General features: G+C 55.3%; 4 protein-coding genes across 4 annotated transcripts; 3 read left to right on the top strand and 1 right to left on the bottom strand.

The window, feature by feature from the left end:
* Positions 1 to 877: 877 nt before the first annotated feature.
* On the bottom strand, positions 878 to 3,047 carry lacZ-0 (Beta-galactosidase; the record flags this gene model as incomplete). The annotated part of the gene is made up of 6 exons (XM_037326372.1): positions 878 to 1,178; positions 1,231 to 1,505; positions 1,558 to 1,743; positions 1,802 to 2,211; positions 2,267 to 2,451; positions 2,509 to 3,047. 6 exons carry the CDS (start codon positions 3,045 to 3,047, stop codon positions 878 to 880), a joined length of 1,896 nt encoding a protein of 631 aa, XP_037175755.1.
* A 4,310-nt stretch (positions 3,048 to 7,357) lies between these two features.
* Positions 7,358 to 10,375, top strand: vpr-0 (Minor extracellular protease vpr; the record flags this gene model as incomplete). The annotated part of the gene is made up of 7 exons (XM_037326371.1): positions 7,358 to 7,489; positions 7,544 to 7,888; positions 7,938 to 8,001; positions 8,053 to 8,149; positions 8,200 to 8,257; positions 8,311 to 8,367; positions 8,423 to 10,375. 7 exons carry the CDS (start codon positions 7,358 to 7,360, stop codon positions 10,373 to 10,375), a joined length of 2,706 nt encoding a protein of 901 aa, XP_037175754.1.
* Positions 10,376 to 10,890: 515 nt separating this feature from the next.
* On the top strand, positions 10,891 to 12,308 carry mtr-0 (N amino acid transport system protein; the record flags this gene model as incomplete). Its single annotated transcript, XM_037326370.1, has 2 exons — positions 10,891 to 11,013; positions 11,070 to 12,308. The coding sequence occupies 2 exons, from the start codon at positions 10,891 to 10,893 to the stop codon at positions 12,306 to 12,308; spliced, it is 1,362 nt and encodes a 453-aa protein (XP_037175757.1).
* Positions 12,309 to 14,131: 1,823 nt separating this feature from the next.
* Positions 14,132 to 16,937, top strand: CGCA056_v011122 (Kelch repeat-containing protein; the record flags this gene model as incomplete). The annotated part of the gene is made up of 4 exons (XM_037326369.1): positions 14,132 to 14,816; positions 14,866 to 14,943; positions 14,995 to 15,818; positions 15,870 to 16,937. The coding sequence occupies 4 exons, from the start codon at positions 14,132 to 14,134 to the stop codon at positions 16,935 to 16,937; spliced, it is 2,655 nt and encodes an 884-aa protein (XP_037175756.1).
* Between the last annotated feature and the right edge of the window lie 8 nt (positions 16,938 to 16,945).

Below are 16,945 nucleotides of genomic sequence, written 5' to 3'. Positions count from 1 at the left end.
AGGTCCGATATAGTGCTAATTGAGATGAGAGGAGAAGGTAAAGATAAGTTGTTGAGGTAACAGAGAGACTATCAAGATAAGATCCAACCTGCAGGGTGCGGGGACGTCACGTGCTGAAGACACGATCTGCAGGCAGCAAGGAGATGAAAGGATTATGATTGCGTTAGAAAGTATATAACAACAATATTGACTTGTGCTGTGATATTGACGAAAATTTACTCTCTTGGGCACGCGCATATCATAGGTCGATGGCAAGACCAAGGTACTAGACTCCATGCCTAAACACTATGCGACCGGCACAAAATACACCAATTCATGCAACGGTCTATGTTATGTAGCAGTCGTCTACAATGTAACTCACAATATCAATACACATGACAACGGTACCAGACCGTGTCATTATATCCTAGTATCTATGATAATATGCATGAAACAACAGCAACCCCCCATCATGCATCTCCGACCAGCAGATCCTCTATTCCCTGGATGTTATCACCCGGGATGTGTGTTCAGATGCTACTCGGCCATGCAAGCAATCTCGCGCTCACCCATGCTCATGAGATCTCCCTATGCTTTTTTTTAATGTCGATCACTTACCAAAGGAACCGGCTCGATGGAAGCGGCTGATGCAACCGCGGAACAGACGAAGCCGGCAAAAGCCTAACGGGACGGCAACAGAAAGGGAGAACGAGAGTAAATCGGTCGTTTCGTTAATCATTAAATGGTCAAGACGATTGTACGAATCTAATCTGACCATTGTCCGCGATCGGACTGTTCATTAAAAACCCGCCTTAGCATTACTGTTCCCAAACCAATGAAAGATAGAAAGTGTGTGTGCATGTGTCGGAATCGGATCAACTGTGCATGGTTCTGTTCCTTACATGGTGCCGTTGACGGCGCCCTTGCGGGCGTTGGCGGCGTCGAAGAGGCCTTGGATGTCCACCTGCCACTGCGCGAGGTCGGGGCGGAGGACGCGGCGGTCGTAGGTGACCAGGCCGTTAACTTCACCCTCGACGTCGCTGGTCTGGGTCCAGACGCCGCCGCTGCAGGCGAACATCTCGACCTGCTCGCGGAACTCCCGGAAGAGGACGCGCGCGCGGTAGTTGTATGCCTCGAGGCTCTCGTTGATCTCGTACGTGCCGTTGATGGTGTCGATCGCCTGTTGGACGTTCCAGAGACTGCGCGCATTGTTAGCATGGAATCCTTGGACTTATTCGAGGGGAGAAATACTGCTCAATGGAAACGTTGTGACCGATTCCGCCGAACTCTCCCTGGAACCCGATGCGTGACTTATCATACGGGGACGAAGCCAACGAGTAGAAAGGAGTTCCGCATTGAGGGTTGGCGTAGTGGTGGTTGTCCGAGAAGTCACCGAAGCCGTGGTCATACCAACCGCTGTTGGCGTTGATCAGTCTGGTGGGGTCAATGTCACGAACAATTTCGGTAAGCTTGTCCTCGGGGTGAGGAGCGTTCCTAAGCTGGCCCCAGCCCTCATTGTAGATGGTCTGCGTTAATATGTTAGTGAGGGGAGGGTTTAGACGAAGCGACCGGACGCACCCAGGTGACAATGCTGGTGTAGCTCTTGTGCTCCTCAATCATAAGCTGCAGCTGGCGCTCAAACTCGGCTTGCTGCTCAGCGTTGGGCAGACGCGCAGAGTTGGCAGTCAAGCTCGGCATGTCCTGGATGACGAGCAGGCCGATCTCGTCGCAGGCGCGGTAGAACAGATCCGGCTCAATCTTGATCTACGGATTGTTAGCATTGGTCACCGAGGTCACTGAGGTTTGGCAGGGCTCTACTCACATGCTTGCGAACCATGTTCATGCCGAGGTTCTTCAACACCTTCAGGTCATAGACCATGGCCTCATAGGTAGGGGGCGTGTGGAGTCCATCAGGCCAGTATCCTTGGTCGAGGGTGCCGAACATGAAGATGAACTCGCCATTCAAAAGGGGTCGTTTGATGCCCTCAACGATACCAGTTGAAATGGTTCGGAATCCAGTGTAGCTGTGTACCACGTCGCTCTCACCCAGCCTGACGGTCAGGTTGTACAAGTGGGGGGTCGATGGCGACCAGACCTTTGGCTGAGACACTTGGAAGGTGAACTCCTCGTCGGAACCGCCTGTTCCCTCTCCAATGGTGTTTCCATCCTTGTCCAGAACGGCAATCTGAACCTCAGAAGATGAGCTGGAAGAGCTGTGGACAGTAACAGTCACTGAGCGAGTGGTCAGCAATGTCACATTTTGACTTGTGCTTTGGGTGTTACTCACCATTGCCATTGTGGTCGGCAGCGAGATCCAGCTTCGTGATGTGGTTGACAGGCGCGCTCTCCAACCAGACAGTCTGCCAAATGCCGGAGCAGGCTCGGTAAAAGATATGCGACGGGGTTCTAGTCTGCTTGCCAATCGGAATAACGTAGCCATCCATGTCTGTCGGGTCATGGACGAACACCAACCTTCACACCATGTGTTAGCAATGAACTGGGCCACACAAAGAAGCCATTGGCACTGACAAGGTGTTTTCTTCGCCTTGGTTGATGTACTGCGTCGCATCAACCGTGTAGCGGAAGTATCCTCCACGGTGGAAACCGACCCTTTGGCCATTGATGAACACGGTCGCCTCGTAGTCAACGGCCTCGAAGTTGAGCAGGACAGACTGGTTGCCCCAGTTGTTGGGAACACTGAACTTTGTCGCAAACCACATGTGCGTGACGTCGAGCTCCTGGATACCGGAGATGGCGCTCTCAATGCATGATGGGATCAACACCTCCCGGTCGAGAATGCTGCCCGACGGCGGGTGGTTGACATCGGCGGCCCCGGCCGCGGCCTGGTAGGTCCAGATTCCGTTCAGGTTGAGCCACTTGTCGCGGCGAAGCTGCGGGCGCGGGTGATCCGGCCACGGGCTCGTTCCGACCTGGCTCGTCCAGTCCGTGTCTAGGGGTGGCGTCTGCAGCTTGTAGGGCTCCGCGGGCGTGTCAGACTGTGCGTTGGTGGTGACTGAGAGGGTCAGCGCCGCCAACGCGGACGAGAGGATTGTCCGTGAGAGATGCATTTTGGCACGACCGAAGGATGAGGTCGCAGGTTGCTGCAGGTCTCGGTCCCAAAAAGCCGTTCGAGGAGGAGGAGGAAGAGCACAGCTGGAGGAAGAAAGGTAAAAAAGAACGAAAGCAAGATGCAGCAGCAGCAGTGAACAAGAGGGGTCCCAGCGTAAAGGGGGAAGCTCCTTCTATACCTGCGCGGAGAAATCCTAATATTTTTAACTTTTTCCCAATGTCGGGACGAGCGTTGACGTTCAACTGACTTATATTTGTTCCAGGGGAAGCCCGTTTTACAAAGGTGCGGCAGGTCGCATAGCCTCTGCACATCAAATTCCCCACACTCGACTTGGCCGGACATCTCGGCATTGAGTCAAGCTGGATTGGCGTCTGACTGTGAGAAACGAGGCAAACGTTTCCAAAGTTCCGTTCCTCCTCGTCCTTCCTCTGCTCCTCTGCCGGGGTCTGGTTGACTGTGGTGTAGTGACGTGCCATGTAATGTTGCGTGCTCGACCGCCAGCCGATGCTGCAGGCTGCGGGTTCCCCGCACAAGAGAAAATTGGCGGTCGCCATTGTTCACTTTCCCATGTCTTGGCCGTGGAGAATGGAGGGGGAGGATGAGGAGGGGAAAAAGCGGCCTGCCTTAGTGCTACGACGCCGTGTTGGTCGCGCAGATTGGTGGATTGCATGTGAGTAACGGACATCTAAATAAGCACCAAGCACTCTTCCGCTTCTTCGTGCGATATCACTCGTTGCAACCAAGCAGCACGTGGAGTCGTTCGATGGACGCACAAGGGAGCTGCATGATGCGGTCATCTGGGAGAGAGGGGGTTGTGAATGGTAGGCCACCCGACCCAGGCCGATATGTCTGTTCTACGAGAAAAAGCCCGTAAGCTTGGGATAGTCGGGCTGACATCTGGCTGCGACCTTGGCGGAAAGGGGAACTGAGAGGCGGCAAGTGTTGACCGTCTTGAGTTCGCGGCTTCGTGCTGGGGCGGTCCCTTTTCCCATTACCTAAAAGGTTCCCGGCCAATATTAACAGGGCGCAGCCACAGACAGAAATATCTGGGCCTTAATTATGATGCGCTGTTGGGATGAAGGAATGATCGACAGGTCTTTTGGCTAGGGTGAACCGTAACGCTACACGCGCCCGGTTTTTTGACAACGCCAACTGTCACCGCCGGATTGAAAAAGCAACATAGACTGTCAAGGTTCAAAGAATCCTTCCCCCATCCTTCCTTGCCTCCATTTCGCTTCCATGTAGGTCATCGGGCATCTCCACAGAGAACGGCAGTACTCCAGCCAAGAGTCTTGTCCCTCCTGGCCGTTCATGATGCGGGGAAGCGGCAGATTCACCGAGCCTACCCGACTGGCTCTTGTGTCTTTTCTCGTCGCGGGAGGGGCTAAACCTTGTTTTAATCCCCCGACCGTGCATGCGGGGATAGCTGCTCTAGATCGACGGGAATGCCTTATTTCCTTTTGCCGGCAGGGCCAGAATGGCTTGGGCCTTTGCAACGGCCATTCACCTGATCATAATTCCTCCTAAGCGATCCAATAACCACATCCAGAGGAGAACGATCATCGCGATCCGGTGTACTTGTGGACTTCACGTGGATGTATGTCTCGTGGGATGTCTTGCCTGTATGTCTCGCTTTTCTTTCGTTCCTGGAATCGCCGACATGATTCCTGGCGGGAAGGGCGATGAAAGGACCGAGGTGCATGACTCTGGCAAACCTTCACAAATGAAATGCCTGCACTGGACAAGGTCATGGGCATGTTCAACTTCTCCCGCTGCAACCTCAGATCCCCGCTCCATGCTGCTCCGAACCAGTTTGCTTGACATGTCATTATTGTCATTTTATAACTGCGGTGCAGGCGTAGTACGGACGAACGCGTGAGGTCGCAATTAAGTCCATCGATTGATGGCACTTCGAAATTGAAGTCAATTGTAGAAATAAACTGTTTGCACCAAATGATCAGTCAATGTCATGACACATTGCGACATCTATCACGAAAAAGGCTGCCAAGCCAAACGACTCTCATACTTTGACTTGACCTATTTGTATCAGTGCGCGTGGATCTTTCAGCGACCGCCGCCACCATCGTCAAAATTCTACCGAAAACCTAGCTGGCGAAGCCTTCGCATCTGTCAAGATCTTCGAGCACATACCGGCCTGTTTCCTCTCATTCAGGCAGGGCGAAGCGTAGCGCGGAACAAGTGGGATACTGCGGACCAGACACTGCAAGGGCCGCTACTTGGACGCAACTTCGTCTGTTGATGTAAGTTCGCGTCAGACTTGGGGCTGCAAACAAAATCTTGTCGCCTCCTGTTTGACTCGTTTCTCAGGAGGAACTTGGTTCAGCCAATGACGGGGCTCAATAACCTGTTGCTCGCTGAGTCTTCCTTCGAATATTCTTCCTCGGCGTTAGTTCGTCTGAAGATCGCCTCGAAACGGCTGTGTGAGGTGCATAAGTCTGTTCTAGCTGAAAGTTTCGGGTGCCTGCGACCGGAAACAATTGGCTGAGGACATGATTCGAGATGGAGGGCGGTCTGAAGACTGCATAGGGGTCACCTTGCGTGCTGGTGAAACGGGAACTCTGCTGAATTCCCACGTGAGACGAGGTTGCTGTCCTCCGCAGTTTAGTTGCAGCGGCAGTGGCTAACGGACATCTCTGAACCTGACCCTCTGCACCTTTCCGGCCCGATAGAGATGTGGAGCCAGGTCGCTGATCCGATCTCTCTTGCGGCTGAGCGCGAAAACAGGGCTCGCAGTAACCTAATTAGCCCATTGGCTTCCATCCCCAGCCTGCATTGTTAAAGGCAACAAGGACATGGCCGCGGAAATGACATCTCGGAAGATTTTACATGACAGCGAGGCTCTTCTCCTTCGATGATGCCATTTCGTTTGTCAGGGATTGCTAGACATCATCGTAACTCCTGCAGTGAGATTCAACGGTATTCGTTCCGTGAGAGTCAGAGAGATTCAGCGACCTCGGAATGAGTTCGTGCCCACATACACGCGACATCTTGGCCGTTTGAAAGACCCAATTGGAAATCAAAGTCTTTCGAGAATATCAGCAGCTAGTCGAACGAAACAGACCTTGCTTGAGTCGGTGTGTTCAGACGTTTACAGTTACTGCTGCGGCAATAGTGAGAAGATTCGCTGTCTCCCCAAACCCTAAAACGTGTTCAAGATGTTCGGTCAACTACCGGTAGTACTAAGTCTCAGCGGATGTGTCCAGTTGTTTCTGACTTGACGTCACTAGACGATTGATAATTGCTGAGCAAAACAGTTTTAACTTTCTCTTCGACACCTAGGTAGCTGAATAATAATGCTGTATCTTTTGAGATGCAACAGACTGGTGGGATAGCTGAGATGTGTCAAGCGAAAACATAAACCGCCCGCCAACGTGGTACTCAGACGAACTCTTTGTCATAGTATTGCCTTTCAGCTGTATACATCTCTTTCGTCAACTATCCCAATCATGCTTACTCTCAACTTCGCGTTGTTGTATGCTGTAGTACCACGTTCTCTAATTGGACAGAAAGATCTTATCAATCAGGAAGCCCACTCTGGAGGAGGGGCATCCGGAGATTGCGGCTGGAATCGATCACCACAGAACCCACTCCGGACCGGGGCAAAAATAGAGTTGTCCCATTCGGAGCGGAGTTGACTGCCCATTCTGGCAGCTCTGAGCCCCGAATTGCCCACCGGGCCAATATTACTTGGATGGCAATGTCGTAGTCTCATGCACCGCAACTGCGCAGATTCGGAGGATGCAACCAGCCAAGCTCTCAATACGAGGTCGACTTCCGCTGGATGCTGACAAAGGCCTCGGTCACTGTCCCATTGCGAACACTTTCAAGGGGTTCAAGTGCTTGTAACGTGTAAATTTCGTAAGGCGCTTCCGAGCTGCCGATGTGACCGAGATCTCGGATGACAGAGTCGACCAACTAGCTCAATGGAAGAGGACCCCTTTCTTGGCGCGCAAGGTAAACAACTTCCACAACCACACGATGCAGCCAAACAAGCTCAATGAAACTCCACTTCATGGTCTCATTCAATACCACGCAGCTCACCACAGCCCACGGGTGCCATGGGAGCCGAACTCGGCGGGAACCCGAGCTGCTGGATTAGGAAGGACTCAACGGATCAACTTCTCTTTTGGATTCAGTTGAAAGACGACATGGTAATATTGATCATGGATGGCGGGGTGCAATACAAAGTGATGCTCATGACTTCTTATAAGAACGCCGAAAACCGCTGTGATAGATACCGTCATGTTGGATTGGTAGCTGTCCAGCCACGGCCCGTCGAACCTTACCATGCGCGCCTCAACATTTCTCACGGCCCTCTGCCTTCTTGGCAGTGGTGTCGCCTCACGTGTTGGCCGAAGAGACAACTCCACGACAACGGACACGGTGATTCCCAACCGCTTCATCCTGCAACTAGCAGATGTCAGTGACAAACCCCACCAAGTTTGTGAAGATGGTATGCTCACCAACGTTTAGGCCGCGGATGTTGCGACGGTAGCTGCAGCCATTAATGCGCGACCCGGCGCCCGAGTCGTCAAGGAGTTCAACAGCCCCGTTTTCAAGGCCGTTAGCATTGAGTCCAACACGGAGACTACCGACTCCCTCTCCCAGATCACGGACGTCGATTCGGTCTGGCCATCTCGCATGATCAAGCTCGATCTTTCACCCAAAAGCTCGCTTGACAAGAGAGACGCTGCAGCAGTTCCGTTCCGCGAGATTCACAAGTCCACTGGCGTCTACAGACTGCATGAGGCGGGTATCTTGGGCGAGGGCGCTAAGGTTGCTGTTGTCGACACTGGAATTTACTATGATCATCCCGCTGTAAGAATTCTTCATCCCATGTTTTGGGGCTGTGTGCTGACTTTCAAAGCTTGGTGGTGGGTTCGGTCCTGGATTCAAGGTTGAGGGTGGTCGCGATCTAGTTGGCGATGGATGTAGGTTACCCATGATAAGGTGAACAGGGAGATGGGACTGACGATAATCAGCCTGGCCGAATGAACCTAAGAACCCCGATGACGACATTGAAGATTTCCAGGGACATGGAACTCACGTCGCTGGCATTGTTGCTGGTGAAACAGAAGAGTACGACAGCCGATTAAACCGCGCGAGCCGCTTGCTAAGATGGTTTCCAGGTTCAAGGGAGTTGCCCCCAAAGCCAAGATTTACGGTTACAAGGTCATGGGTGCTCGAGTAAGTAACCCATCTCGGATGATCCAACAAATTGAAGCTCACGATTCTGCCAGGACTATACCGATGACGAGACTCTCATTGAAGCTTTCCTAGCCGCCTACGACGACGATGTAAGCAGTTCATCCCAATGCCTCCAACGATATCCTTCGCTAACCGGCCATGTAGGTTGATGTCATCACGGCCAGCATCGGCGGTCCTGATGGATGGCCTGACAGCGCCTGGCAACGGGTGTGCGACCGTATCGCGGCTACTGGAATCGTCATCACCATTGCAGCCGGCAACTCGGGTTGGGAGGGCGCTTACCACGGCAGCTCCGGTTCCTCAGCCAAGGGTGTTATCGCAGTCGCATCCACAGAAGCGTCCGTCATCGCGGGAAAACCCTTTAACGCGACCTTCACCGATGCTTCCGGTGTCTCCAAAACCTTCACTATTGGCTACATGGCCGACGAGGCCTTCCCCGAGACCCTCAACGTGCCAATCGTTCCGCTCACCTTGGACACTACTTCCGAAATCGCGCGAGGATGCCAATCATTCCCTGCCGGAACTCCCTCTTTCACCAACAAGATTATCTTGCTCCGCGCAGGAGGTTGCCAGAACTTGGTGAAGCAGGCCAACGCGAGAGCCGTCGGTGCCCAGTACGTCCTCACCTACAACGACGAGTCCGTCATCGGGGTCCCCTTCAACTACGAGAGCGCGACCATCGGCACCGTGTCTGGCGACGCAGGCCATGAGATCATCAACGTCATCAAGAACGGCGGCAAGGTCACGGGCGACTTCTCCCTCGACCAGTCCAAGCCCATTGGCATTCTCAACCCGTACGGCAACCTCGCAAACGACTTCACTAGCATCGGCGCCCTCAACGATCTCTCCTTGAAGCCTGACATCGCCGGTCCCGGTGGCGACGTCTTCAGCTCCTATCTCTCCCCGCCGACATGGGCTATCCTCAGCGGCACATCGATGGCGACACCGTATCTCGCTGGTGTCGCTGCTCTCTACATTGGCAAGTTCGGGGGAAAGAAGGTCCACGGCGCCAAGTTCAGCGAGCAGCTCATGATGCGGATAATCTCCAGCGGTGAGCCTGTGCAGTGGTCCAACGACATCAACGTCGTTGACGGCTTCACTGCCTCGGTGGCCCAGGTTGGCACCGGCCTTGTCAATGCTTCCAAAGTTCTGGACTACACTACCCATCTGTCGCTCGAGCGCTTCGCCCTCAACGACACGGCCAACTTCATCGAGAGGCACACTGTTGAGATTACCAACAATGCCGCGCAGGCTGTTACGTACACCTTTGCCGTGGAAGAGGCCGGAGGATTCGATACCCTTGACGCTTCCGACCCGACCAAGATCGCCAAGTATCCCCTTACGCCCCAGCAGATGGTGCCGGAAGTCACTCTGCCTCAAGGTGGATTCAGTGTTGGACCGGGTGAGACGAAAACCGCCGAGTTCATCTTCAAAGCTCCAGGTGGACTCAACGCTGCCCTGCTACCCACTTACAGCGGAAACATCGCTATCAAGAGCAGTGTCGGCGAACACCTTGCCGTCCCTTATCTTGGACTGGCCGCCGATCTCCAGAAGGAAATGCACGAGACCTTCGAAAAGGGGTCTCCTACAGGCACTAAGGGCCCTGATGGTAATACGGCGCTGGATGCTACCAAGCCGGTCTCCTTCACATTCGACTTGTCCACCGCAGCCCAAGACTTCCCTCGGATCGCGTATGAGATGTTGTGGGGAACCAAGACCCTCCGATGGGATATCTTTGAAGCTGGATGGGACGAGAGCCGCTGGACGTCGTACCCTCCCGTGGTCGGAGAGAACGGCTACGTTGGAACTGCGACGGGATACCGTGGCTCGCCGAGCCAGGCTAACTTCGACCCAGCAAGGGACGATAAGAACTGGACGGTTGCGTTCCCGTTGGTGAACATCTTCCGGACGTCCATCGAGACGGCAAGGCACCGTGTTTGGTGGCTGGGAGGCCTCGGAGATGGGACCGACATCAAGCCTGGCAATTACACGATGCGTTTCGCCGCGCTTAATCCGCTCGGTGATCCGGCCAAGGCTGATCATTGGGATGTGTATGAAGTGAAGGAGATCACCGTGGTTTCTTCTCCACACTGGTGATCGTACGACCCAACTCCGCAATTTGTGCTTTCTGGGACGTCGGATGTAGGGAGCCGAAAGAGTGAGATAGGGTCTGAAGGGATGCCCAACCTGTCGGTGCCGGCTCCCGGTGCCGGAGTCGGTGGAAGATGTGTTCAGTCTTTGCGACTTTCAACTTTCTTTTGTCCACCCTTCCCGATACTTACTGTTAATCATCAATAATAATGTTGATGAATTATTAGCTAAAGAAAACAAGCATGAATCTGCATAGCCGATCTTCTGTTATTGATCTGGACGGCTGCCGACTGCAGAGTGACATTGTGAGATAAGCGCTTGCACCCTTGGCAGGGGACGTCGATAAGACATGCATCTCGTATTGATCATCATCACCAAGTGCTGGTCATACATGGCCTACCCCGCCGATTACAGATAATGAGCGCAGATTTGACCTGCAACTCCAACTGCTCTCGTATTCAATTGAGACAATTGAGATCCCGGAACCGCGATTGAAAGGTGTATTCGGGTGATAGGAATCGATGAAGCAGTATCGAGAGGATTACAGCGGCGGCGAGGTGGGCGTCGATGGCTTCCATAACGATTCCAGTCGACCGGTGGTCTACGACGACCTTGATCCTTTTGGGCACGAGGAGAATCACCAGGTTTGCTCAAAGCATCTAACATCACTTCCAGGAGTCATGCTAAACACGTTGCACAGATCAAGTACAAGACTCTATCATGGCATCTCGTCGCCGTCCTCATGATCGCCGAGATCGTGAGCAACGGCATGCTCTCCCTCCCCTCCTCCCTCGCCTTCGTCGGAATCGTCCCAGGTGTAGTCCTCATCGTCTTCCTCGGCGTCTTCGCGACCTACACCTCCTGGCTCCTCGTTCAGTTCAAGCTCCGCCACCCGGAGATACACTCTATGGGCGACGCCGGCCAGATCCTCTTCGGCCGACCGGGCCGCGAGCTCCTCGCCTTCGGCACCGTCGTCTTCGCCATCTTCGCGACCGGCGGCCAGCTCCTCGCTGGCCAGATCGCCCTCGCGACCCTCAGCGATAACAAGCTTTGCCTCATGCTCTACACGGGTATCTTCGCTATTCCGACCTTCATCTTTAGCTTCCCGCGCACGATGGACCAGCTGTCATGGCTGTGCATCCCTTCCGTCATTTCCATCCTCGTCGCCGGGGTCGTGGGCATGATCGGAGCCGGGCTGCACCCCGCGGCCGACCGGCAGGTCAGCGCGGCGGTCGCGTCGGACTTCTACACGGCCTTCATCGCCATCACGAACCCCGTGTTCGCGTACGCGGGGCACTTCATGTTCTTCATCCTCATGTCGGAGATGCGGCGCCCGCAGGACGCGATGAAGGCGGCCTACGTGCTGCAGGGCTTCGCGACGACCTTCTACGCCGTGTTCGCGGTGGTGTGCTACGTCTACCTCGGCGACGGGGTCGCGTCGCCGGCGTTCAGCAGCCTGGAGCCCAAGTGGGCGAAGGCGGCGTACGGCATCGCGATCCCGAACTTCCTGCTGGCCGGGTCGCTGTATGCACACACGGCGGCCAAGTTGATTTTCGTGAGGATCTTTCGCAAGAGCCGTCACCTGCACAGTCATACGTGGGCGGGATGGGGAACATGGGCGGTGCTGATTCTGCTGTCGAACGCGGCGTCGTTTGTGCTGGCTGTGGGAGTGCCGATTTTCAATTACTTGATTGGCATTGCGGCAAGCTTGTTCGCGGCGTGGTACACGTATGGGATTGCGGGCGCGTTCTGGTTGCACGATAACTATCACGACTTTGACGGGTGGAGGCAGTGGGCACGGAAATGGTTCCAGACGCTGGTGGCGGTGATGACCTTTGCTGCGGGAGGGTTCATCTGCGTGGCGGGGACGTATGTGACGGTCAAGGGCATTGCGGAGGCATATTCATCTGGTGAAGTTGGCGAGCCATTCAGTTGTTAGATTACGGCAGGATAACTCATGTGAGTGGTGTTAACATGGTCATCGGCGTCGGCCGACAGCTCAGACAGTGGCCCTGAAGATGATGTCTTGAGCGCTGAAGACACATGTGGAAGCCATCTCAGCCAGCGTCGGGTGATCTGCAGAATGTTTGAGACTTTGAACAAAAGAAATAGCCCAAAAATAACTTGACGCCTCATTAACATGAGTTGACTGTGGCTATGAGCAGAGCAATGGTTGATGATCTCTGCATTAGAACGAGTCTTCAACATTGAAATCGGGGAAATGTCTCCGTTAACGCTCAACCATCTTCCGTCTACAAGACCTGGCAACGTTGCAATCCAAAACACTGTGCTTCTGCCCATGAATTGAGTGCAATGGACAGTAGGGAGAAATCTGTTTACACTGCTAGAACGACAGGGGCCCCTTGTGTGACGTCACGAACCGGCCTTGAAGCCGCTTTCGTTCCGTTTCCCGCTCCCACCAAGTTCATCCCTTTCCCACCGTTGGCCGTTTTCATGTGCCCCGGTCGCTGCGTTCCACCGTTGTCCATTCCTTGGTTCCCGTCGAAGCAGCAGCTCTTCCATCCAACACGCGACACAGGCACAGCTCCTCCAGCCGTCCTCGGTCTAGCCCAGCCAGGGAATGGAACTCGTCCTGGAGCACACAACCTTACCTTCATGTTCCTCCGACCGCAGGAGATCTGCTACAATCCCCTGTGTTCCTACTGGCAAATTGCTAAATCAGAGACAGGTTCTGGCATCTCGATTGGGTCCAGTCTGTCTTCGTCCGACCGCGACACCGACAGACGGCTCAGCCTAGGGTCGCATTCGTGCAGCGACCGGGTCTCCAACATGGCCTGCCGATGATGACGCGTGAAGTCATCGCCGCCAACCTCGCCCAAGTGGGCACCCAATCACCGCGGCGCGTCAACACCGTTCCTGGATGAATTCAGCAGCGACTGGCGTCTGCCCAGCCTCTACCAGGTTTCGCCCCGAGGCGCTTTGCCGGACCGGCCTGTCACGCTTGTTGTGCCACAAATCCCACCTCGCTTCGACTCGCTTGGAGGCGGCCTCTGCGATAAACGGGCCTGATATTGTGGCGTTTTCTTCTTCTTTTCCTGTTGTTGCCGTGACGGCTTCCAGTTCGTCCACGACTGCCACGCTGCCTCCGCGGCCGCCACCTCGGTAGCGCCCAGTCCCGTGGCTATCACCCTTTCCACTGGATGGTCTCATCAACCGTTTAAGTCTGTAGTGCGACTCTGTGATGGAGGTACCAGCGTGCCCTCTGCTCCATTTCCCGGGAGCAACCATCTCCCCGCGTTTTCGATATACTTGAATCTAGGGCAGGGCAAAAGTCGCCTCAGCCAAGTATCCAAGTATCCGTTCCTGGATCAGGTCGAATGACTTGGACACGCCGCCCTATTCTTTTTACCTTCGGCATTATTCTTAATCCAAAATCTCTTAACCTTCTTCCTCCTTCTTAATGCATTTGTGATGCGCCGAGAAAGGTGACTATCACTCCCCTGTCCTCGCAAAGGGCCCAGAAGCCTTAAACCCGTCACATCTTTCTCATCAATCTGCCCCAATTCTACCCAAATCCACGTCTCACATACAGCTACCCTGCCGTAGGTGACCTCACAGGCTGCTTCCATCCCGCTCCAGACTGCGGGCGATGTGACAATCCCTACCACCCATCTGCTTGGTGGCGACATCATAGCAGCGGCGTCCAACCACTGTTCGCACGTCAGAGCCTCCCACCCAAACAGCCGTTATCTCGTATCCCAACAGTCGCCACGCCCATTTTACCCCGTCCCCTTTCTCACGATGTCCTTTGTAAACCTCTCCCGTCCTCCTCTGGACCACCGCTCGCACAGCGCGCCACACACACGACCACGCTTCAACTCGCAAAACACCTCCGACCGCCTACGAGAAGGATCCGGCCTGCGCCCCCGACCGTTCGGAATGGTGAGCAACATCAAGAAAGACAGGAAGTCTATGTTTAAAGAGGTGGGGCTGGAGGACGATTTTAGCGACGAGGACATGCCGGCGACCCCGACATCGCAGCATGCGCGCGATCGCAAGGGGTCGGTTTCGAGTGAGAAGGAGTTCGGTGACGCGAGCGAATTAGTATCAGAACGCACTCGAAGTTCGAATGATGACAGTAATGGCGACGGAGACGGGGATGGAGACGGGGAATATGGACGCCGGTCCGAAACCGGGCGGCACGAGCAGGCCAGTAATCCTCAACGTCAGAATTCGATGCAGGTTGGGAAGCCGGCTTGGTACACCAAACTTCGGCGGCCGAAGATTAAATCAGTCTCAAGCGCGCCGCCGCCGACGGTCGCGAGCCTCCAGCGATTCGCCATGATCGCATTGATCATTGCTGTCATTCTTCCGGCTTTTAGTTACAGTAACGGCGGCCAAAAGGTTGGAAGTGGAGCAGACGCTGGCGTGATCCGGCCGCGACAGACTACATCTACCGATGTTTGCTTGAGATGGAGTCAACAAGGTAGGTCCTCTTGTACTGCGTTGATCGGACTTGAGTTAACTGGGAGCAGTCGCGTTGCTCAATGGGACATTATACATATACGGAGGACAGGCCAAGACCGAGGCCACACAAACCACGAACACTTGGAGTAAGTCCACTCACACCCAGGATTGAGGCTGTTTCTAACTCTACCGCGCAGACAACAACTTCCTTACTCTAGATCTAACCAAATCCTGGGATCGGTCTTCACCATCGCTCACCGGGAAGCTAAAGCCTGATGGACCCCCCGCGGTCGCAAATGGCTACCTGTGGAACGACTACAACTACCTCTACCTCTACGGCGGCCAGTTTGCCGATAACGACGGTGCGGAAGGCGTGTACGCGACCCCCGCTGCCATGTCGATCTGGCGGTACTCCGTCAAGGACAATTCCTGGCTCGAATTCAGCGACCCGAAGACCTCGTCAGGAAACTACTCGACCGATGCCAATGTCGCTGTTCAGCGATCCTCCGAAGGGGCTGGGCTGTCCGTTCCCGAGCTCGGTCTAAGTTGGTACTTCGGCGGCCACCTCGACCAGTCCACAACTCCAGGGTGGTCTATTCACACGCCGAGGGTTTACCTTAAGAGTCTGCTGGAGTTTACGCACCCAGGTTACATGAACACCGGGGTCTACTCCCTCCGTGGCGCGGGCGCTGCTGACGGTGGTGTCTTCCGCAACATCACCGAAGGCGGTCTCCAAGATTCTGAAGCTTTCCCCGAGAGAGCTGATGGCGCCCTTGTGTTTGTACCGGGCTGGGGTGTGAGGGGAGTCTTGATCGGCATGGCAGGCGGCTCAGCAGACACCTTTGTTGATGACTTGGGAACACTGGATGTGTACGATATCGCCACGTCGGAGTGGTATCATCAGAAGACGACGGGCGACAAGCCCTCGGTCAGGGTGAATCCCTGTGCTGTCGTCGCCAGCGCACCCGACGCGTCGAGCTTTCAGATCCACTTCTTCGGCGGCCAAAACCTTCAGCCATATGTAAGCTATCTAATCTCATTGCATATGGTGACGTCGCTAACTTTCATCTAGAAACAACAAACTCAGTACAACGACATGTACATCCTCACCATCCCCTCCTTCACCTGGATCAAAGTCGACGAAGGTGACGGCGTGCCATCACCCCGAGCAGGCCACACCTGCAGCATGCGCGATGGCCAAATGGTCGTCGTGGGCGGCTACATCGGCCAGAACGAAACGTGCGACAACTCCGGCGTATACGTCTTCAACGCCAGCAGCCTCCAATGGAGCGACAGTTTCAAGGCCGCAGACCACCCTGCCGACATCAGCCCGGACAACTCCGTCCTCGCCGGTTCGTGGGGCTACAAGGTCCCCGGCAAGGTGCAGAGCGTCATCGGCGGCAACTCCGACGGCGGCGCCACCGCCACAACCCCCGCCGCCGGCCCCGCAACAGGCGGCCCCTTCGCGACCGGCAAGCCCCCCGTCTTCACCATCACGCAGGACGGCGCGACGGCTACCATCACGGCGTTCGGTCCCACCAGCACCGGCGGCTCTGCCCCCGTCAAGGACGAAGGCAACGGCCCGAACGCCGGCTTGGTCGCCGCGGGCGTCATCGCCGGCATCCTCGGCGCGCTGGCCCTGTACCTGGGTTTCTGCGCCTGGCTGTACCGCCGCCAGGTCGCGGCCTACAAGCAGCATCTCTCGCAGGTGAACCGGTACTCGGGCGCCAGCTCCATGCACTTTGGCGGCGCGCTGCTGGCGGCGGGAGCAGTCGAGCGCCAGGAGAAGCGCGGCCACCGCAGGGATGCCAGCACAGCCAGCAACGAGTCATTCTCGTGGGTGGGAGCGGGTGTGGAGCCGAAGTGGATGATGGACGAGCCGACGCCAGGATCTGGATCCGGATCCGGAGGCACAGGGGGCACGGCGTTTGGCAGCGGGAGCGGCGGCAGTAACCCCAGGAGGCCGAGCGAGGATATGCGCAACGGGAGGGACCCGCGGACGAGCTCGAGCAGGCATGCGAATACGGATAATGAGAGCGTCACGAGTGCGGATGGCCTGCTTGACGGGCAGGAGCCGAGTTTCTTCTCGGTTGTGATGGGCCCGCGACGGGCGCTGAGGGTGGTTAATGGGGTGGAGTAATGGGAATC

The sequence above is a fragment of the Colletotrichum aenigma genome, assembly GCF_013390185.1.
Source record: "Colletotrichum aenigma strain Cg56 chromosome Unknown KSG_Cg56_contig07, whole genome shotgun sequence".
Lineage (NCBI taxonomy): Eukaryota > Fungi > Ascomycota > Sordariomycetes > Glomerellales > Glomerellaceae > Colletotrichum > Colletotrichum aenigma.
The sequence above is the reverse complement of the archived record's forward strand: the minus strand, read 5'-3'. Positions and strand labels throughout refer to the sequence as shown.